General features: G+C 40.7%; 2 protein-coding genes across 2 annotated transcripts in view; one reads left to right on the top strand and one right to left on the bottom strand.

Moving 5' to 3' along the window:
• Positions 1 to 22,859, bottom strand: part of ANO3 (anoctamin 3) — a 539,488-nt gene that overhangs the window by 22,200 nt on the left and 494,429 nt on the right. The window lies entirely within an intron of this gene.
• MUC15 (mucin 15, cell surface associated) lies at positions 9,277 to 22,323 on the top strand. Its single transcript, XM_019519486.1, has 4 exons — positions 9,277 to 9,367; positions 16,066 to 16,798; positions 19,086 to 19,241; positions 21,931 to 22,323. Exons 2-4 carry the CDS (start codon positions 16,108 to 16,110, stop codon positions 22,089 to 22,091), a joined length of 1,008 nt encoding a protein of 335 aa, XP_019375031.1. The 5' UTR covers positions 9,277 to 9,367; positions 16,066 to 16,107; the 3' UTR covers positions 22,092 to 22,323.

Genomic DNA, 22,859 nt, shown 5'->3' with positions numbered 1-22,859 from the left:
CTTACTGGGGTCATTTGACCCCAGTGCTCTTCCTGCCATGGCAGGGGGTCGGACTAGATGATCTGCTCAGGTCCCTTCCGACCCTAGAAACTATGAAACTATGAAACTGATTAATTACACAATTTATTCTGATTTATGCTGGTCTATGAGTTGAAAATCATCTTATCATGCACTTAGTGAATGAGGATTTGCATATAAAATTAAGTAGAGGTTTCAGCTGAATGCATCCAAGCACTGCAGAATGCAATAGTGACCATGAGATACTGACGCTGTCCACTACTAGATAATTTCTTATTTCAATAAAGATGACAGATTGAATTAAGATATAATAAATAAGAAAGTGGGTGGAAATTTAAGGAGCAGGTGTATATGTTCTACCTGTGAGGCCTTATTAGGCTGCAGGAAACTAACTCTGCAGTAGGTTAGTACTTGTAAATGCAAGTACTACACTATGGTGGCATTCTTTAGTGTGCAGCAACGCATGTGTAGACACTGATGTGGCTGGTTGTGGCACAAAAATGCTTCAGTGTCGGGGTTGCCTGCCAGCTAGCTGTGCACTGGAGCCCCATTATACCCCAGCCAAACTATCCACAGCACACTGACCTGGGGTGAAGCAACCCTGGCCTGGTAGGCTGAACCCAGACCCTGTGCCAGCTGAAGCTGCTCCAACCTGGCTCAATATGCTACGTAAACGTGGTGCCTGACAGCAATAAACTCGGGTGTGATATGCTCCAGAATTTATTGCATTGCATTAATTTCATGGGTAGACCACCTACAATGTATTATTTTTAAATACATTACTTCTTTGGTACTGCTTATATGGAACTTATTCTTTATCTTACCCCCATAGAAAATACACCAGATCAGCTTTCACGCCATACTGTCAGGTGTTGCCCTAAACTCCATAAAATACACACACACAAATCCCAACTCAAGCATGTTTGAGCTTTCTACTCTAATTGATTGTACTTAATAAGGGGTATAGGTGCTATTAACATAATCACTGCATATGGATGCAAGCTAAACTATAGAAGGGCCAGTGCTATTCCATGCATTAGGGAATACAAGACCTGATTTCTCCATTTTTCTCACAGGAAATACAAGGGAAATATGATGTCCTCTGTAAGCATATTGCAGCATTTCCTCATTTCCTAAAGTTGCCTGGCAGATATTCCCAGAATTCCCCCTCCTAGAATTCCCATGATGCATTGTGCCAGCATATGGTTATTTCTAAATGTCATTAACATACCCATACTTACCTTGGTTAAGTTTTTAAATGTTTTGAGACTAATAGTATGAATGCCCTGAGTGGCTTGAATGGCCTAATTTTCAGAAGTAGAATTACAAGTAGCTAAAAATCTCATTGAAATCTATTTAATTCTGAAAGAGAGAAGTTAGTGGGGATTTTGCCATTGACATTAATGGCAGCAGGATCAGATCCTGAATTAGAAGAAAAAGAGAGGAAATGTGACTGAATTGGAAGACCCCAGCTCTTTGGGGGCAGGTAACATTTTAGTCAGAATGCTTACCACTTCCCTAAAATAAAATAAGAACCACTACGGTTAGGTAGAGGCACTACATTAGACTGGCATTGGAAAAGCAGTGTATGTTAGTTAATAAGTAATGGGAGTACTGGATTAGGAGCCAAGAATTTAGGACTGCTAATGTAACTTTCACTGGGTGTATCTACACAAGCCACTTTACTGCACAGCTCTGCCGTAAAGAGTCACTGTCTAGAAGTGTGGCTCTATTAGGCCACAGTAAACTAATTAACTCCACTACAGGATAGCATTTCCTGGCACAAGTACTGTTCCACAGTGGAATAGTTATGTGTGGCAAAATGTACATGTAGACAGTGATGGGGCTGGCTAGGGCAAGAAGGTGCTACAATGTGGGTGCTGCCTGCTAGCTAGCCCCAAACTATAGCACCCTCGTGTCCCAGTCAGCCCCTCTGCAGCATGCTGAGTCAGACTGGAACAGCCCCAGCTGGCAGACTGTTCCCCAGAGCCCTCTGGCAGCTGGGGTTGCTCTGCCCTGGCTCACTGTGCTGCAGTCCAAGGTGCATGTGCAAACACTGAATCCAGGAGCAATAAACTGCAGCACAGTTTATTTCTATATGCTAATTGCACATATAGATGTACCCACTGGGACTTTCACAAGGAAGCTAGCTACTTTGGGATTTCTAGGCTAAGTATTCTGATTTAAGATTTTTGGACAGCTTGAAGAACAATTAGAGAGGCAACATTTTAGGGTGCAGACAAACATACCTTTCACCATTTCAAAAAGGGTATGAGGCATTTCCACAAGAACTGGGAGCACACAAACTGTTATGCCTGTATCATGCTATAGCAACACACATTAGCTATATCACAGTAACTTTGCTCTGAATTAAACAGGTTCAAAGGTGAATAGTTTGACCACATTTGTATAGCTACAGGTTCACATAGATACAATATCTGCATTGTAGCAGTTTATATTGATATACTTTGATATTGATAAAATTATTACATTTGTCTATATTCTTACATTTTCTCTCATCTTTCATCTCCATGGGCATCTGTACACACCACAGGGTTTAATCCTTGTTTAAACTCAATAGGTTTATAAAATTTTAACTTGTTTATTTTGGGACGATGCATCAGTGCTTCCATGTACTAGGTTTTCAAACAGATTAAGCATTGGAGTGTCGCACCAGTGTTTGTACACACTTGGTTTTTGAATGAATTAAGCCCAGTCCCCAGCCACAGGGGAACAGGATAATTCAGCACTGCACCCCTGGCCCAGAGCCCCACAACCCATGCTATGCCATGCAGCTGTGGGAGCACGAAGCTGGCACATGCCACAAGAAAGAAGAAAAAAGGCAGAAGCAATTTGAAATAAGAAGCCATTCAAAGGGGTGGATGAGCTACAAAAAAGTCGCATCACCATCTGGTAGACAAAGAGTCTCATTACACAGTGCCTTTGTGGTTGCATACAATGAATCCATGAACATGACACTAATTTGCAGTGAACCAAACTAAACTACACCCGAGGAGTTTTACTTTAATGCACCAGAAAAGCTTTTAAAGCATCTGGAAAACCTACTTGTGCAAACAGTCATGCTGTTGCAGCCCAAGAAAGGGCAAAAATTGTGGCATGTACAAAGGCCCCACCTTACTAAAAAAAATAGTACTTTTTACATTCCTTTTTCCAGTTTAGCTTGTGGCTGTAAAGTATGTCTGAATTTCACATCCAAGAACTTAGTGCACTGTTAACTTCATGTATTACATATCATTTTGGCATAGACCACCTATTACACGTTCTGGGCCATGTGGATGGCTTTATGTCTTTCTCAGTGATCCTGCTGATAATACATCTAATGAGTCTTATACAATGCTTAATCATTCAGAAGAAGAATAGGACGGTTGCTGGGGGTGTTTGAACAGGAAAGATTGATTTAATAGAAAGGTTAGCAATTCTGTTTTGATGTAAGCTTATATGTAGTGAAAGGTTGTTGCTGCTGTAGGGAAAAAATGGAGAATGACTCATCTTGAATGTTGTGTATTGAACTGGGGTTCAATACACAACATGAAAAAGGGTAAGAGAGACAAAAAAGATTTTGCTGTTAGTAGCTCTGGTTTTATACAGTTATAACCGAGTGCAGTGCCTTTTAATGAATAGTATTTTCAAAAAGGATTAGGTAAGTTACAAGCTATGCCCACAGATATTTAATGGAATTTGGGCTCTTGAGCCAGTTGGGACTTTTGGAAAATTCCAGTCAGTGACTTATTTAGATTACTCCACGAATATCAGGCAATACCTCCAGGTGGTAAAGACAACCTATATAAAAAAACAACAAAGCAAGTTGGTTGCTATTGTGTATTACTACCCCACTCTCTTTGAAAAGAAGTAAGAACTCTATACTAATGAGCCCCATACATGACCAGTTCAAAGCTGTATTGTATTTAAAATTTCCTTTCAGAGCCTCAATTTATTGATAACCACAGACTCCAATAAAACAAAGCAGCTCTTGGGGTTTGAGTCTGCTGCCCTTCCTGTCATAGATGACAACTTCACACTACACAATTCTACTGATTTCACCTCGGTCCAGGAACAGGTGCCTGATCTGGCCCTTGATTTCTAATAAACTTCTAATAGCAGTTCTTCTGCTGTTCAGCTACACTAACCACTTCCTGTTTGTGAGAATGAGAAAGATGCCCTCCTTTTGGACCAAGTCCCCATGCAGTATCTTAATCCCAGAACAGCTTCTCTTCTGATGCTGTTCAAAAGGTACTGCTAGGTACCTGGAGGATTCAGACTGTAGTTTGAGAATTAGCATACTAATCTCTCAAGAATTGCATGCTATTACAACTGTGAGTACAATATTATTTTTCCCCTATATATTTAATATATTCTATTCACCTGATACCTTGATGGCCTACTCTATAGCTAAACAGCTGGTTAACAATCAGTTGAGAGAACTAGTGTAGTAAGTGTGGCAGCTAAGAGTTGTGTCTGCTTGGTAAAGGTGCTTGCTGAGTGTCCTGTGATGGTTGGACCAGGTGTTTCTTGTTGTTTGTTCATGCATTGTAAAATGTATGTTATAACTAAAAGTTTAGTTAAAAGTTTAAAAAACTAGGTTAAGGCCTTGTAAGCAGTGACGCAGCTAAAACTGACCTTATAAGAAAAACGCAGAGGCTCGTACTGCTATTGGTTAGTCAAATAAGAAAAGTTCTTCGTTTAAGGTTGTGAGTGTCTGTTAGCTCAAAAAGCTATAAATTTGCTAGCACATCTGAGAATCAGCAGAAGGAAGATGCAGCATTGTAAAGAAAGCTACCATTTTGAAGACTGGCTGTTGACCTGGGTTTGGTAGGCCAGTGGATCTCGAAAAATCCAAGGACCAAAAACCAGGGTCCTTCCCGGTACCCTCCTAGACAGTGCAGATCAAAGACGCCTGACTTCGCTGAACTTTAAGAGACTTGTTGTATGCCAGGCATCAGAGGGGACTACCAATAAGTTGCTGGCATGAAATATTATTGTCTGTTATTGTTGTCTTGTTATACTATGTGTAGTTGTGTGTTTATTAAATCAATAAACCTTTCTTACCCTTGTACTCCTGACCACTCTTTCAATCCCAAACCTTCCCACTAGCAGCAAAGACAGTAAGTAGGCTAATTTTATCTTTTGCAAATCACCATTGTAGACACTGAAGGGCTTTGTGTCCCTTCCCTGCATGCTCATACCTCAAGAATGTTAATTCTTTAGCAGCAGAATCTCTAAATGGAACTGTTCATAAAAAAATAAAAAATAAATCCTAGATCCACAAACAATTAAAGTCAATTTTGCTGTAGGGGAGCTGTAGTATATATATAATTTACTCCTTAGTGAAATAATAGTTTTATGTCCTAGGACTACTTACAACATACTCTGAAGAAGCTGGAAATATTTCCTGGTATCTATAATAAATGGTTAAATTGTGATCATGCCTTAATAGATCTACAGCTGTTTTCCTCCCTCCCACTCTCCTTCTCCCTCCAGCAGCATTCCACTGGTGCTGCTTTAACGGTGATAACAATGGTAAAAGTACCAGCATTGACTGGCTGCTCATGATTTATGCCAGCATTTTTCAGCTGGTGAGTCATAAGAATATATGAAAGGGTAACAAACAAACTTTAAAAATGGATTCTTTAAAGGAAAAAAAATGTGGAAAACCATGGCTTTTTGCTTGCAGGCTGGCAAAGTTCCAGGCTGCAAGGGCCTGCTTGGGGCCTCCCCACCCCTCACAATGGGGGTGTGAGTGCTGGGGGCAGTGGGTCGGGAGTGAGGAGCAGTGGGTCAGGGCTGGCCATTGATGTTTACAAATGGGTCCTGGTACAAAAAAGGTTTAGAACCACTGATTTAAGACATCTACTTCTGATCAGAGGTGGTCTAGATGACATGGTGTTTAAAACAGTGGCTATATGCTAGAGATTTGTCTACATTACTGTCACGGAGTGGGGCCCAGGAGCAGCCGTGATCCTGCTAGCGCCCCTTACCGTGCCAAGTTAGTGATCCAGCACCCTCTATTCTCACCCGCCACGTCTTGTTGGTATAATAGTTTGATATGGGAGGCTGCCTTACGATCCCCTTGGACACAGTGTTCTGCTCATACTGCCCCCCCCCGGTACCAGACGGGGTGACTTGGTGCAACCCCAGCCTTATGGGCTATACGTGCCTCCTACCTCCCCTTTAGCATGCCCCAAGCCTCGCAGCTGTTCCAGATGTTGTCTGGTCCCTTTTCCCTTCAGCGCCCTGCCCGGTGCCCTTGGGCTTGTCACACAACCAGCGCCCCTTCTCTAGCGCCTCTGGGCTTGTCACGCAACCAGCGCCCCTTCTCTAGTGCCTCTGGGATTGTCACGCAACCAGTGCCCCTTCTCTAGTGCCTCTGGGCTTGCCACGCGCTTCTTGCGCCCTCGCTCTTCTCTGGGGCTGTCCCAATCCGTGCTTCTCATGCCGGGGCTCAGGTGGCCCGTAGCCGTGCCTGGTCCCTTGACCCTTCTCAGGGTCTTCCACCCTACTTGGGCTACTTTCACCCACACTCGGGCCTATCCCGCGCTTGCCGTGCTCTTCGCCCTCGCTGGGCCCTATACACGCGCTCTCTGTGCTCAGGGCTCACCGCAATGCTCTCGCCCCCTGCGGGGCTCACCGTAATGCTCTCACCCCCTGCGGGGCTCTGCCCTGCGCTTTCCGCGCTATCGCCCTCTCTGGGCTCTGGCCCACACTAAACCATGCTTGGGTCTCAGGTTGCACGCAGCTGTGCCTGGCCCCCTGCCCTTCTTGGGGTCTTTTGCCTGTCTGGGCAGAACACTGCCCTCGGGTTGGGGTCTCAGCCCCCACACACCGCACCACACTGGTGCCAAACAACCTTGCCTCCCAAGCACAGCTCTGTGCCCGGACAGGGCACCCAGGAAACCCCAGACTACTGGGGAGCTCCTGTGAGGCCTCCTCACACCCCTACAGCCTCATCCGGTCCTCCGGTTATTTACACAATGAACACAACAGAACCATAAGCCAACCGGCTGTAACAGAACAATAAGCCTACCGGCTATAACATAAAGTCCAGGCCCCACCTGGCCTTCCAGTAAGACCTCCTAGTCAGGGTTCTCTCCCCCCTTGCCATGATGCAGCTACTCATTCTATCCGTCTGCCCGACTCAGCTCAGCTCCACTGCAGAGCTCTTGCTCCTCCGGCTGCCCGAAGGGAACTGCCAGCCAGGCTCCGGTCTGGGCTGTTTATAAGGGCCTGGCCCTGCCCCCTTCTGGTCATCTGACCAACCTGGTTGCTCCAGCAACCAGCACCTGAGCTGCCCTGGCAATTAGCAGAGGCCCTAATCCCCACTTAGGCACGGGGCACCCGAGTGCCCCCGTGACAATTACCTATTTTAGAGCTCCCAACATTGCTACTACTAGTAGCAGTTGCAACGACAGGAAATGTTAAGAAAATAATGCACTGATCCTGTAATAAACCCTGTTTAAGCAGACCATACAACAGAGAGGAGAGTGTTGCCTAATGGAGGGATGCTAAACCAGGCCACCAAAAGATGTAAAGAGATAAGTGAGGTGTGAAGAGATAAGCAGATAAGCATAGGCTAAGAGGTTTGTCTTTGCCTGGGCAGAGTCTCACCCCCACTGCCTGGACCCTCTGCGAGGTAAGTATTGTGATATATAAATTAGTTTTTGAAACTGGGTGTCACTCAATTCAGAAAACCTATGGAGGGCTGCCTTGAGTCCAGTGAGGGGAGCCTGAAATCCAAAAACATTTAGAACCAATGGCCTAATGCATGTTTCCATAATCCAGAGTCTATATGTAAGGGTATGTGCATATGTTACATTTAGATGGACCTAACTAGGGTTAGGTTGATCTGAATGCCCAACCGGGAAGACATTTGGGGAGGTTAAATCAGGCCAAAAATGGCAGGCTTGATATAAATTATTTCACCTGAGGAAGGTGAACTAACTTAGATTAGAAATGGGTTAGCTGGATGTAGTGAATGTCTGCACATGTCTGGAATGCAGCTGCTTGCCCCAGCCCTGGGGCTGCACTCTTCTTATCTACCTTCCTTACCCTGACCAGGATACTTTTAGACCCCTGATCCCCAGCCACTGCCAGACAACCTTCCCTGGGAACTCAGCAGCCCCCACTGCAGGCCCACCCTTTGGACCTGCCAACCCTGTCCCCCAACCACCACTACCAGTTACTTACACCAGGTTCCCAATGTACCTTCCAGCACCATAAAGTGTCCACACATGCTACTCCTGATCTATGATCAAAAGGCTTAAAGTAAGCTGCATGATTGTAGACCTGGTGCAGTGAATAATTTAAGCACATACCGGAAGTGGCTTAAATTTACTAAAGATACAGTCTATCATTAATATCCCAATAACGATGCTGCAGCAGTTGTACTTCTTTCAAAAAATCAAGTTTTAATAGAGAAAAACGTCATGATATTCAACTTATGGAATGATTTGAGACTACTGGAATACTTCTGAGTCCCTCTCCAATACACACTATAGAATAAATAAAAACAGCAGATTCCTAAAAACTTCTGTAGATTAAAAGTTGTGTGGTATACATTGGGCTTTCCATTTTGCCAAAATTTACCTTTAAGGTTATACCATAGTAGGTGGAGCAGGGTCTCAGTTGCAAGATTTATATCTGGATCCAAGTTTTCAAAAGTGTAAAAGCATTGAAAACTGGGTTTCTGGTTACGCCTCCATTTCTACTCCCTACAAATTACTGATTCAATGCTCTTCAGATTCATAAGTATTGGCCCATTTCCAAGAGCATGTAAACATTTTTTTCAGTAGACCGTTCCTATTTTTAGAAACGTGAGACCTATCAAGACATACTATGACTAACTTTTGCTTTCCCATTTTCTGAAAACAAATCCTTTTCACTCACCTTTAACGTGGAATACATGTACAGTAGGAAAGTGTACCATAGCATAAAACCACTAGTGGTCTTTATTAAAATGTCTACTGTTTATTTTATAGAGCAATACCATGTAGTTCTTAGAAAGCTGTTATTGTCTTTTTGAAAATCAGTGCAATGATTTGCAATCCTCACAGAAGCAATGGGCCTTTGTCTATCCATTTTGTATGAAGGCTGCAATTTCTGTGAACTCTCTAATGACAGAGCTCAACAATGACAGAGAAGCAGGTCAGTCTGGTTCTCAGGTACTCTATTACATACAAAGAAGTAAGGCCCCACCTAGTTTAGTTTCTACAGTGCATTCCTGAGGAGTGTGACACTGTCACATTTACAGTACCTTCATTCTACTATTTTCACTAAACCAATCGCACCTTCTGCTACAGCAGTATTTCAGCATCTACTTGCCTAGGCTGTAGAGGTAAGCAGATTTTTTAAAATGAATTTGAGTAAACAATCAAGGCTGCATTCATTTTTTTCCCCCAAAGATATTGGGCATAGAGACCTGGTAATGAAATTCTTAGAAATACTATCCACAGAAAAGAAAAAAAAAAGAGAAGATAAATCAGTTTGGTAATTCGAAGCTGTAACAAGAAATCCAAATAAAAATGCACTAACTTGATGGGATATGAAAATATTTCAGTGTAACTGAAACTTTGCTCAGAGTTGATTTTTCTGGTGTTAAGAAGCTGGTTGATTAAGAAAATTTGAATATAATAACATTCAATAATATTGACTTTAAAACAGCTTTTCCCAGTTTAAAATGTTGTCTTTGGTACTCTATATAATGTTTAGCATAAGCTCAGCATGCTCGTTTTCTGTATGCAAAAATGTTGCTAAACTATAAATACATATGCTGATTTTGCTATATTGAAGGTACCTAGGAAACATAATAAGTGTTGTGGGTAAGTGTATACTTGTATAGTTGCCAGATATACTCAAAAGAAAAAAAAAGAGTAACTTGATTATAAAAGCGGTTTGTTTTAAGGGAAGGCAACTAATGAAAAAATATTTCTTAGTGAAAAACTGGCTAAAAACTGTTCAAATTAAAACAATTTTATGCATCAATTAGGAGCAGGGTTGGAGTGTTCTTGCAGACTTGGGAAAGGGCGGCATGTGCCCCCAAACTTGTCAAGTTTCTCCCCCATCAATACAGTTGGTTCAGTAAAAGATATTTCAAAAAAAACCCCAACCCCCTCCCCCAAATCCGATCCCCTTTGCCTTTTACACGTTGATTAGTAATGTTTTAATCCTTGGAAGTCATCCTGATTAAGAAGGAAACACATATTTGGAACTGGGCAAGAAGAATGTTTAATTATTGAATTTTAGAAGAAAATGCATGACATATGTTTTCTTATGCATTTGCTTGTGGTTTGTTTGTTTTTTAAAGAGTATCAACAGTAAGCACAGCACAAGAGGTATACACACAGGTTAAGCACACACAGTCAAAAAGCCTGAGGCTGAATTGATTCAATCTAGACAGCTTCCTCTATGCTGTGTAGGTTGAACCAATAACCAACTGAACTGACATTCAGTTTCAATTGGGAAAGGCGGGGGAAGACTGTACTGACTGAGACCAGAGACCAGTACACGGTGGGTGCCAGAGCAAGTCTCCCAACTTGCTGGCCATTGCCAGCCCAGCCAAATGTCCCAAAACCTCTGCTGTCCCCCCACAGGGGATTAAGAAGCCCCCTGTCTGGGTGCTGGCCTACTTTGGGGGAGCCTCCTCCTCTAGAGTTTTCCCCCAGCTTGGGTTCCCCAGCCTAGGCAGCCCTGGGGAGTCGAGGAGAATTGCCCCTATCCCTCTTTTGAGCTGCTGACTGCTTTAGCCACTGCCACAGGAGGGAGGGAGAAGTCCTCGGGGCTGGATGCCTGTTTATGCAGCCCAGCATGGGGGCATTGGGGAGCCCCCACACTGGGGGCCTTTTCCTCACCTCAGCGCAGGGTCTCCCAGCCCCAGGCAGCCCCAGGGAGCTGAGGGGAATTCTTCCCCTCCCCAACCCCAACCCCTTGCTTTACCTGCTGCGAGTCTCAGGGATAGCTCAGGGAGCAGAGGGAAATTCATTAGTTTTGCCTCAGACTCACAGCAGTTAAGGAAAAACTGGCTGTGGAGGAGAGGAGAATTTCCCTCTGTTTACTGAAGCTGCCTGAGACTAATGGGGGCTGAGCCAAGCAGCTCTGTGGTTTGGTTCAGGAGGGAAAGAATTCCCCTCAGTTCCCTAGGGCTGCCCTGGGCTGGGGGACCTTGGGTGGAGGTAGGGGGGAAGTCCCCTAAGGCAGGAGCCCCATGGTGCCCCATGCTGGACTGCAAGGACAGGCACCCAGCTGGGAGGACTTCTTCTGCCTTTCTCCTGTGGCAGCTGCTGAAGCAATCAGCAGCTGGGAAGAGAGAAGGGGAGAGGGCTGCCAGGGCCAGAAAAGCCCCCACCACAGGGGCTTTCCTTCCCCCCATATGCTGTGTAGACCCTGGGTAGGATTGTCTGGGGGTCTGTTCCCCTGCCCCTTTGGGCCGATGGATGCAGGCAGGAAGCAGGTTAAGGAGCAGAGAAGCAAGGCAGTCCCTGCTCCACTGGAGCAGGCAGCATAGCCCAGGGCTGCAAAGCAGCCTGGGATGTTGGGGGACTGTGAGTTAACTTGAGCCAGGAAGGGATCTGGGACACAAGTTTCATAAACCAGTTTGACTTAAGTTAAGTCTGATACTACATCCAAGCAGGTTTATCTTAAACTGGTTTGGGTCATTTTGAAAGTGGTTTATGTGCACTCAACTTCTTTTCTGTTACAAGTTTAAACCAGTTTCTGATCACTTAAACTGGTTTGTGCATAACTTCTGTCCCTAGCCACACTTTCCGCTACAGAACTCAAACAGAAATGTGATAGCTATGTAGTCACATATCTATCAATTTCCTATAGGAATCAGAAAGCTTGACAAGGATTAGTAAGAAAAACAGATGGAATATGATTGTGTTAACATTGTGAATAAGAATGTGAACATATAGTTTTGAATATCACATTATTTCCAGTAACGTAACTGGGGGGACTGAAGCAGCAGCCCCTGGTGCCACCTTTGTTGGAAGCAGCAGCAAAAATAGCCACTACCACAGAAACAGCTGACCATGCTGCCAACATCAGCATGGTAGCAGCTGATGCTACCCTGGGTGTGGAGCTGCCCTGCTACACCTGTCATTTTCCCATGAGACAGTAACTGAACAACATCCATTCATCTGATAGGTCAGATTTATATGTATAGCAGTGTGAGTTTTGTATATAAATCCTTTCCTATACCCTGGCAAAAATTGGTTTGTGTTTCTCTAAAGAGTTTACCAAAAAAGAATCATTGAATGCATTCCATATATAAATAAAACAATTACTTGTCAGAAACCATTAACCTGTCTTTATCTATAGCCCACTGGGTAGAGTTAACCAACAGAAAAAAATGTTTAACTTAAACCAGAGAAATGGAAAGGAGACAAAAAAGTTAGGTAATAACAACAAGACATTTACCATAACAGTTGTGGGTAGAAGAGTAGTTCTAGTGAAGACATTAACTTCAATGGGACAAGGACTTCTCCCTGCATATGCATACTTATATGCATGGGTATGAAGAGGAACTATTGCCTACTCACAGTTTAAGAACTGCCCTTCAAAAGATGGATAAAATAAAGACAGAAGCTTTAACTTTTATAAACAAAGAGTAAGTTTCTGTAGCCATTATCTTAGATATGGACGTTAAAGATAAAAATAATAAAAAGTATGATAGAAAGAGCTTGTCCAAAACCCATAAGCAAATCTAAATTGGCAAATCATCTACATTAAATTAGGGATCTATATGTAATTTCATCGGTAAGGCCCAATCCTGCAATGATGAACCCCTGTGCACACAAATACTCACTGGCTTCCATGGACTCTATGCAGGCACTGCTATGCACATAATGGGAAAGAATTTGAGGCTATATCACCATTTTAACTGCAGTGTAGTGTAAACAAACCTAACACAGCTTTAAATTGTCTGGTTTGGGTACCGGAAGGATCTAGCCATGTGCAGGCAGCAAACCTCTTCCAAGCAGCAGGGTAAATACTGGGATGGTTAGCTTGTCTTGAGCTCCAAGCTGCCATGCTTCAACTTATATGAGTACCCAAGCAAGCTTGTTCCAAGCCAGCTTAGTTACCACTAAATTGCACTGCAGCGTTGATTAGCTGTAAGGGAGAAAGCCTGGCTGACGTGCGATTAACTTCACTTCATTGATTTCAGTGGATCCACTACTTATTTGGATGGCTTCTGTGAGACCAGAAGCGGTAATAATTTTTCATTTATATTCAGTTCATACCTCTATTTGTCTATTAGTAGCTCAAGCTAATTAGAACATTTTTAGATTACAGCTAATTTTCTTTTATTCACACAGTAATCCACAGTACTGGGAGCATAATACCTGCTGTTGTACTGCAACAAGCATATAGTCAGCTGTAAGGGCAACGAGTGTCTTTGGAGGACAACAGTGTTCTTCTGAGTTATGTGAACCTTAATGTTGTACTAAAAAAAGACCAGTTAATAATTAGATACTAAAGGTCTTCCAGAGAACACAGCTAAACATAGCCCCAGACTATTATAAATACACTTTGTGGTAAAGAGCTTTCATCCTTTTCCTCTCCCAGGAGGAAAATTAGAGAATTAAGGGGATTACAAAACACACTTTGTCCAGTAGAAATATGGACTCTCTAGCATTATGCAAGAGAAATGAATGGTGCAGTTAAAACAAACTGGTATTATTTCCCCTTAGTAGTTTCAAATTGCAGTCAAGGTGAAATGAGAAATATGACAAAACTCACTTTGTTCAACAAAGACCTGGCTACTGATGCCATGACCTTTCCTTCCTTGTGGTGAGTTAAAAAAAGGTACTTTTAAAATGAAAGTGAATATTTGGAAGCTTGGTAGATAATTAGTTACATTTTTTTTTGTCATACTGTTCTGCAGTTACTACTGGGATTGGGGAAAAAATGTCCCAATATCCAAGTATGATGGAAACAAAGCAATTTTCATTGTAATAGTGTGCAGCATTTCATAGTCAGTTACAGCTTTTTGACTCAGCCTTTAAAAAATACCTCTAAGCTGAAAATTACATCACAGAAATTGAGTGTTTTTTTCTGTAGAGTATTAATAAAAACAATGTTTTATCTTTTAGCTGAAAAAAATTAACTAGCACAAAACCTGTCTGCTGGATGACCAGCCTCTATTTGAGGAATGGTCAGTTTGCCAAACTAGAAAATATACTTACAAGCATATTAGACAAAATTCTATTCTATAGATCCACTCCTGTTAGACTAAATCATCTTATAAGATGTCAAATGATTGAGGGTGACACAGAAGTGCTGGCTGAATTTAGTACATACTATTATAATCCCTTTGCCTTTTTCTCCTTACCCACAACTCTGTAATATAGAAAGGAACAAAAACCTTCATATATGAAAGGATAAAGAGCCGAGCAGTAGCTGTAGAGGGGTGAAAAGAAAGAAGCCACTAGATCACATATGTCCCTCCCACAGGGCACAACTACATTGTGCAATTATGATGCATGAATAAACTGCTGAGCTTACTGCCTCAGAGTTCATTGTTCCCAGGCATACCGTTTGAACATGTACCTGGGAGCAATTAACTCTGGAGCAATAAGCTCCACCATTTATTCATGCACAGCACATGGAGCCAGGTCACAGCATCCCCAGCTGGCATGAGGTAATGGGGTCAGCCTGCAGCTGCTCCTCCAGCCCCTGTACTAATACACTCTCATGCACCAGCCAGCCCCTTCAGCATCTACACATGTGCTGCGATGCAGTTTTATACTCTGCAGCAGGATAGCACTTGTATTTACAAGTACCGTTGTGCTATGAAGTAAATTAGTTTATGCTGGCCTAATAGGGGCACATGCAGGGTCAATGCGGATGGGGTGCATGGCGGTGCACCCCCCGCAAAAAGGTGGTGCACCCCCTGCCAGTGGTACCTGTGGGTGGTCACCAACCCCTGGTGGGTGCTCACCATGCCCACCCCCCTGCTGACAGCGCCAGAGGCATCTGCGGGAGCTCTCTGCTCACCACCACCACCACTGCGCTCCCACTACCACTGGTGCAGCCGTGCCCCCCCAGCTGCCAGGGACATGAATTGATCATGGGCACATGTGTAGATGCTGAGACATTTACTGCACAACTAATTAGTCAACTGCACAGTAAACCAATAAATGTCTTGCGCAAATGTGCTCACTGGCACCCAAATTGATGCTGAAGGTGGGACTTCACCTTATTTTGTCCTTTCTAGAAGGGAGGATTGCACAGAAGTGATGCCTGAGGGCTATTGATAGCTTATCCTCTACTATTTACGAAAAGCTAAATAAGCACATGAGAGTGCATCTAAAATCTATGGAACTGTAGATCAGGAGCTTAACACACAAAAATCAGGACACAAAACATAGATTCTAGTTTAGCACAGAAGAGGGACTACATTAAAACTCCACTAACTCTGTAGGCTAGCTTGGCTATTAAACTATCATCAGTCACCTGGTAGTAGCTGTATTATTGTTATGTTTACCCCCACAAGGTCATAAAGACTGTAAGAGGAGTCCTCATCTTCTAAGACAAACTAACAATTGCATCTGTTTGAAGCCCCACATAGGGGTGGAAAATGTTTGCCGGTAGGAGGGCCACTTACAGTTCTGGACTGACTCTCAGATTTGGAATTTGTTTTGGCTAATTTGGCTTGGAATACGGAAAATTAAAAAAACCAAACCTCAACTTATGAGCTAGATACAGCTCTTATTTCCTGCATATGGCTAGAGTGCTTCTACCTAACTAGAAATCACCAGATACTTGGAAGCGTACCACTTAGGTGAGGCATCTGGGAAAGTAAGCAAATAGCATATACTTGATTTATTCAGGAGTTTAGAATAGATGACCTCTGAGGTCTCTTTCGCACCCTATGATTCCATGATACTATTATTAAGTTCTCAAAAAAATCGAGCTTTACCATTATGAATCTCTACTTTATAGTATGTTGATCGAAACTTAACATATCTAGGTCTTTAATTATTCTTCCCTCCTTCCCATAACTAATAATTTACACAACTTAACTTCTTTTAGACTACTTCCTCCATAAAGAAAGAAACCTTGAAAGTCAGTACTATGCAGACTTCCTGTGGAATTATATTTATTTTGTTGCTGGCTAGTTTACAAGGGAGCAGAAGCAATGGTAACAGCACTACATCCAATATCTCATCCACAACTAAAGCTCCACCTACAATACAAGAAACTTTAAACAAGACAAGACCTCCTGGAACTACTGATATCATTCTTCCTGTTGTGCACCAGACAACATCACCTACCACCAATGAAAATGCAGTGATGAGAAATACCATAACAGGGAACAACACTCAAAGCAACAGCAGAGCTCAGAATACGACTACTGGAATCAGGCTATTTTCTACTCTGCATGTAATGGAGACAACAAGAAATATCACAAGTATCTCTGTAACAAACTCCAACAGAATTTTATCATCTTCAGCAACATCTAGAACTGTTAATAATACAATGACTGCAAGTACCATACACATAACTGGCAATGAATCACCAAAAACAACAACCCACGTCATTACAGTCACTTACAACCTCAGTTCTACTACAGTACTCTCCACCAAACACTCTCTACTGAACCCAACAGAACCAATTCCTACTAATGGTTCACCAACTACATTATCTACTTCAAAGAGTGACCATCCCACAACAGACTTCAAAACAATTTCACATGCTACAAGTGTACATCAGAATTTGACCAACAGTTCTACTGTTTCATCATATCCAAAAGAAACCAGTAAAGGTAGAGGTTTGATTACAGTCAAATAATGTAACATGATTATAATACTGACAACTGAAATTTTTTACCTTATTTGGGAGAATACTATATGAACTTTTTCAGATAAAACTTGAATTTACCTGAAATGTTTTGAAATCCCCCATTCCCCTCCCCCCCACCGAGATAACTTTTAAGAAGAATTTAAGAAGAATGCAGTGCATTTGAAAGCTTTTCCAGGTCTATCCCATCCTTGAAGTTGGGTCAATAAAAGACACTGCCCACAAAAATCCTTGCCTCTAACATAATGTTCACACATTTCTGCATTTCTAGGTTTCAGTGAAGCTTCAGACTAATATTAAAGCATTTACTTTGATTTCAACATAAAGTTAAGTCCTATGCACCAAATTTTAACTGCAAAGTTGAGGATAACATTCAGTGGTGAATTCTAATGCGATAAAAAGAGCATCAATCATTACAATGAAATCAAAGTCCCCTACCAAGATAAGAGACACACAGTGGTAGACATTGTCCATACATGTAGGAAGAAATATTTCCAAAGAGCTCTAAAATAAAACTGATGAAGGGTAAGAGAAAGGGAAATATCTCCAATACAGATCTGGAATTGAGGCATAAAGGCATAACTGGGGCTACTGTGCACTCATTTAGTACTTGTTTATATAAGTACTAAATGACTGTCCAGTAATGACGGTGCAGTCAGTATCTCATGTAGACATGGCCACAAGAGTCTAGAAAACTTGTGACCAAAGTCTCAATTTATAAAATTATAGTATTTTATTATTATCTAGTCTGGGGAAACAATAGACTACAATCCAAGGCAGTACTTTTCTATTATAATTCAGATTTTATAAAAGTAACTTTTGTTAGCCGAAGAACTGAAAAAAGTAAAGTCAATTTTTTTAAGGATTCTAAATCTAAATGGCCAAAAATTGAGATGCCTAAAATAATAGAGTATATTTGTAAAGATAAGGTTAAGTACATAATATATCAGAGGATAGTTCATTCACTTATAGCTACACCAAGTGACTAGAAATCACAACTTCTTGATTCTTTTCCCAGCTCTTAGTCAAATTCGTGTCTGACCACAAACTTTTCTGTGTCACAGTTGACTCTGGGAATAGTTCTAAATTCAAGAGGTTACTGAGAGGCTGACTTAACCATTTTCTACTAAATGCTTTGAGTTCATGAAAGTAGGTGAATGGATGTGTATTTCATGTCACCAGGCATCCTTTTTTTTATTAGACATCTAAACAAACCTAGGTGCTTCAGTGCAATTCTGTTTCATCCTGTTCAAGTCCCTGAGAATATTTTTTTAACACACCATTATCTTATCCTTGCTGAGAGCAGCCTCCTAAAAGTATCATCAGTATGCTAGGTCCATTTGCAAAAACGCCTGCAAGATTACTCTTCACAGTTGCTCATCAGCTCTGGAACTCCCACCCACTTGAGACCCACCAGAGCCCAAACCCAGACGTCTTTTGGAAGTGTTGTACAACCTTTCTATTTCATCAGACATTTATCAAGCAAACCTTTGATAAGATGCTATTTAGGCGGTTTCTGTTTCATTTTTATATTTTAGAAAGTTCTTTTTTGTTCTCTCATTGCTCTCCTGTTTTCAACTTATTATGTTCTCTCATTATAAGTTTCCCTGAGCTTTACTGGCAAGGGTAGCATAAAATCAAATAAATAAAGTAACAGGGGAGGAAGAAAGACTTTTAAAAACCTGCATTATAAAAATGTAAAGCCAAAAGTAAAGATAGAAAAGTATATGACCACACCAGGGCCTAGGCATGAAACTCTTGTAACAAAAGGCCATTATCCAAGAGACTGAAAACCCCTCCCCCCCAAATACCCTTCCTTTAGGACTAGACATCTATCCTCTGTCATGCAGACATGACCCCCTCAACTGCCCAGCACAACACAAACTGGGTCACATTCTGTTGTAAGCTGAAGTGTCCAAACTCAAAGAAGACATGTGCCTGGACCATGAACTGGAAGATTTGGAAGGTGCCATGCAAGCCAGCCCAAGAGCCAGTTCCTACAGCCCTTTGGAGTCACTAAAGAAAGATTGACACACAAAAAAAACAGCAAGAAGGAAGACTCACTGACCTTTGCATTCACTGTTTCTCAGGGACTTTAGCAGGAGCTAAGCACCTAAGTTCCTTTTTGTGTTTAATAAGTGAAACAGAAACTGGCCCTAGGTCCTCATCTGATATAAAAGGGCATTTGAAAAACTAGCCAATCCATTTGTAATTTTTATTTCAATTAATTTCTCTCTCTCTCCACTATCCAGAGAAACACTACAATGGAGGAATAGTATTTGGTGCCACTGTAGGAACCTTTCTGGGATTTGCACTAATTGGTCTAATTGGATATTTTACGTGTGGGAAGAGAAAGTCTGAACCATTTTCCCATCAACGACTTTATGATGATACAAGGAATGATCCAGGTAAAGATAATGACAAATATTTTGAAAATGAGGGATTTCCTATATCTGCACATAGGTCTTACAGTGATACATTGTCTCATTTACATTATGTAAGTTAAAATTTTTACTTCAGTGGCAGTGAGATTTCACTAACAGATTTTCTTATGTATCAATTTATTAAAAATTGGAAAACGGTTTTCTTTTTTTCTTAAACTTGACTACTATCAGAAATGCACAGCCTAGCTTTCAATAATGTTGCTAAAAAACTTACTGAAGTTAAAAAAATGTAGAGCACTCTCACACTGTTCACTGAGGGTTAAGAAGTATTTTAAACAATGAGCTTTTTCAAGTGTTAGATACTCACTTAATACAGATGTTAACAGAAAAAGAAAAAAAAGGGTCAGGTTCACCATTTATGTAAATCACTTGATCTCTAGGCTTTCAGTAAAGCTAAACCTGTTTACACGAGCTCAGGATCTGTTCCAGAGAGTTTTTAAAAATCTGACTAAAAATAAACTTTCTGCCTCTCAGTTTATCATATTTAATCTCCTTTGTATCTATGCAGTAGTCCTATGAATTTTTAAGTCAAAGTTTTGCAAGAAAATCAGGATTTTTATAAACAGGTAAAACAAACAATGCCTCCCCTCTCCGTCAAATCTTCCCTTTAAGGAAACAATGTTCAAAATGAAGAAAGAGAAAACCCTTTCTGCACCTTTTTATAAATCATAAAACAATACAAAGCTCATGATTTGATTGTCAAATTGCAGGTTTCTATTAAAAGTTTGAACTCTTCACTTGATTTTTCCCCAGTATTTTCAATGCACTCCTGGGATCCAGAACTAGCAGCACTGAAGTATCAACAAATAAGAGCTGTATTTCTGGCTGTTCTAAAATGATGGAGCATCAGAAAAATCTCATCCCAAATCCTATCCTCACAAGACAGTGAACTTTTGCATCTTGGATAACTGGTGTAGTTTAAATAGTGTATACATTTTAAATGTTCATCCAAACTAAACCTAGGAGTGTAAACTTTGAATTACATGCCACCACTTAAAAGTATTATTAATACAGTATTTATGGACAAGTTCCTTTCATGCACCCAGTTTCAACCATATGAAGTGGAAAACAAGAGGCTGCTATAGCCCTCTGGTTTTCTCTGATCCCACTCTAGATTATTCCCTAATTTGTGCCAGCTGGTAAGAATTCCCAGTACTTATCTACCAGTTGGAGAGAGGCCCAGAGCATCTGGGGTCTAATGCTTAAGTAGGCTAAGGAACCAGCTCTTATTTAATAGTCCTTCTAGGTGAGAGGATCCCAAACCAAAGGATTAACATCAGCGTCCAGAGAAGTTAAAAACGGAGGCCAAGTAAGAAAATAATTGTATAAATTCCATGTGATATAGAATAAATGTTCCCTTTATTTAAAATTAGAGCCAATAGGTACACTAATATCTTATAAGATCATCAGCACCACTAAAGTTAATATTTACTCATTAATCTTCCACTGTTGGAATGATACATATTGTTACTAATTTTTACAAACCCTGACTGAATAAAATACAAGTGTATTTGTATAAGGAGAAAATTAAGGACAAGGTAGGTCTATTAGCATGAACTGACAACACACATATACATCTTTGTAGATATATGTGTTACATATCTACATATACATATATGTTGATATCATGGTTCCCTTCCCAAATTTCCCTTTCTCTATTTTTAAAACTTCTTTCAATACTTTAAGGGTCATGTTCTCATGTACACCTAATGAAAGGAGAATGTTAATTGGAAAAGCCACCACTACGTTGCCCTTTTATATTGATCAAAATACAGGGCACAGGATATAGGCTACCACTATAGTGACAATACAGATTTTTTATATATATCCTGTTTTGTGCATCTTATTACTAAGGATATAATGAATTTTACCAGAATGATGCACTCAGTAGGCACAAAGCTATATAACTAAAAAAGTAATACTATAGTAAGGATTAAACACAAACAAGATTTTACCGGACTATACAATTACAAATGTTGTATTAAGTTGTTACACAAACACATATCTGTGGATGTTAAAAAAATCTAGTAAAAATTCACAAGGTTTTCTGAAGTGTACATATCAAATTTTTGATTGAACAGAAGGTAAAACATACATTTCGTATTTTAAATATTTTCCTAACACTACAGAAACTGAGATAGAAGAATTTTAATATACTATAGCATAGTATGAGGACCCGTTTTGATTTCAACTACTCATATATCATTTTTTGCCTCTTTCTTAGGGTTATAAATAAGTCTGTGAACTGTAAATCTTTTTAGTAAACAAGAGAGAAATTCTTTCTTAAATTAAGAAAGTAAAGGTAATATTGCAGTAAAACACCAGATACATAATCACAATATTTGGGTTGTATTTTTATCTCTACCACACGTTTCCTCAGTTTGATCATAAGTAAGTCACTTGAGACCTGAAGCAAAGCCCACTGACTTATATGGAACAATATTCATTGACATCAGTGCACTTTGAATAGGGTTTTTAGTTTCTCAGGCTCAGCTCCCTAGCTGTAAAAAAAAAAAAAAAGAGAGAGAGAGAGAGATAACAAGACTTTCATTCCCCAGAGACTTTACAAAACGAAAGCTAACATTCTGAGAAACTCTGGGGTAAGCACCATAAAAACATCCATAATGATCAAAATGTCCTTTTTCCCCCCTAGTTCTCCGATTAGATAATTCACCTGGATCTTATGATCTGAACTTTGGAGATCTGTCTTACTACAATCCCTCCACCACAATGTCAGAAGGACAGGACAGCAGAGGGAGATTAGATGACAGCATTCCAATGAATGACATGGCTTCATCTCAACCTTCAACGTAAAATCACAGATGCTAGTTTCAGATTACAAACTCATCTATGAGTCTTATTTCTTCAACATTTCTCTGTCAGTATTTTTCAGGTTTATCTTTCCTTCAGTAATCTTTATGGCTCTGTTAGCATTCAAGGGTTTGGATAATGTATCGGAAATTATAAGATAAATAGAGACACAGTAGATATAAATGGTGCTGGAGCATCACTGTACCTGTTTGTAATAAACTTAATTTACTGCTCAGACTTGCATCCTTCTTTGAACACATTTTGCCCTCTTTTAGGTTACAATATTAGCAATCTCCACACAAGAAAAATTATTTCAGTTACACTTGTGCAATCTCCTTGGCTTCAGTCAAGGTTGTAAACATGTAACAGAGCAAAATACAACCAAAGTGCTAAAAGCTATCTTGACTATTTTGATAAAAGGTCACTTTGTCCAAATGTCATTTTCACTGGATCAGTGACACAAGAGATTTCCTTCCCCCACACTCTATATTTGCATCTTCCAGAGAAAATAAATTGTAAGGGATTGGTTTTAACTACATTAATTGTAGCTTGTAGTTTGTCAGAGCAAAGTGAATTTTTGCTGAAAAATGAAACATAGGAAGTATTTGCTAATATTGATATAGTTAAAAATACTATAGAAGGGAGGCTGAATGAATGAAGAGGAATGTTGTTACTTCTCTGTATCAGCCAGTGCATTGTCTGCATTGCGGATTAAGAGCTGAAGAAGTGATGCAGCACATATTCTGATGGGCTACATGGAAGGAATAATTA

The sequence above is a fragment of the Gavialis gangeticus genome, unplaced genomic scaffold (assembly GCF_001723915.1).
Source record: "Gavialis gangeticus isolate Ggan-Ray unplaced genomic scaffold, GavGan_comp1, whole genome shotgun sequence".
Taxonomy (NCBI): Eukaryota; Metazoa; Chordata; order Crocodylia; family Gavialidae; genus Gavialis; species Gavialis gangeticus.
Note: the sequence above shows the minus strand (reverse complement) of the source record. Positions and strands in the feature narration are given on the sequence as shown.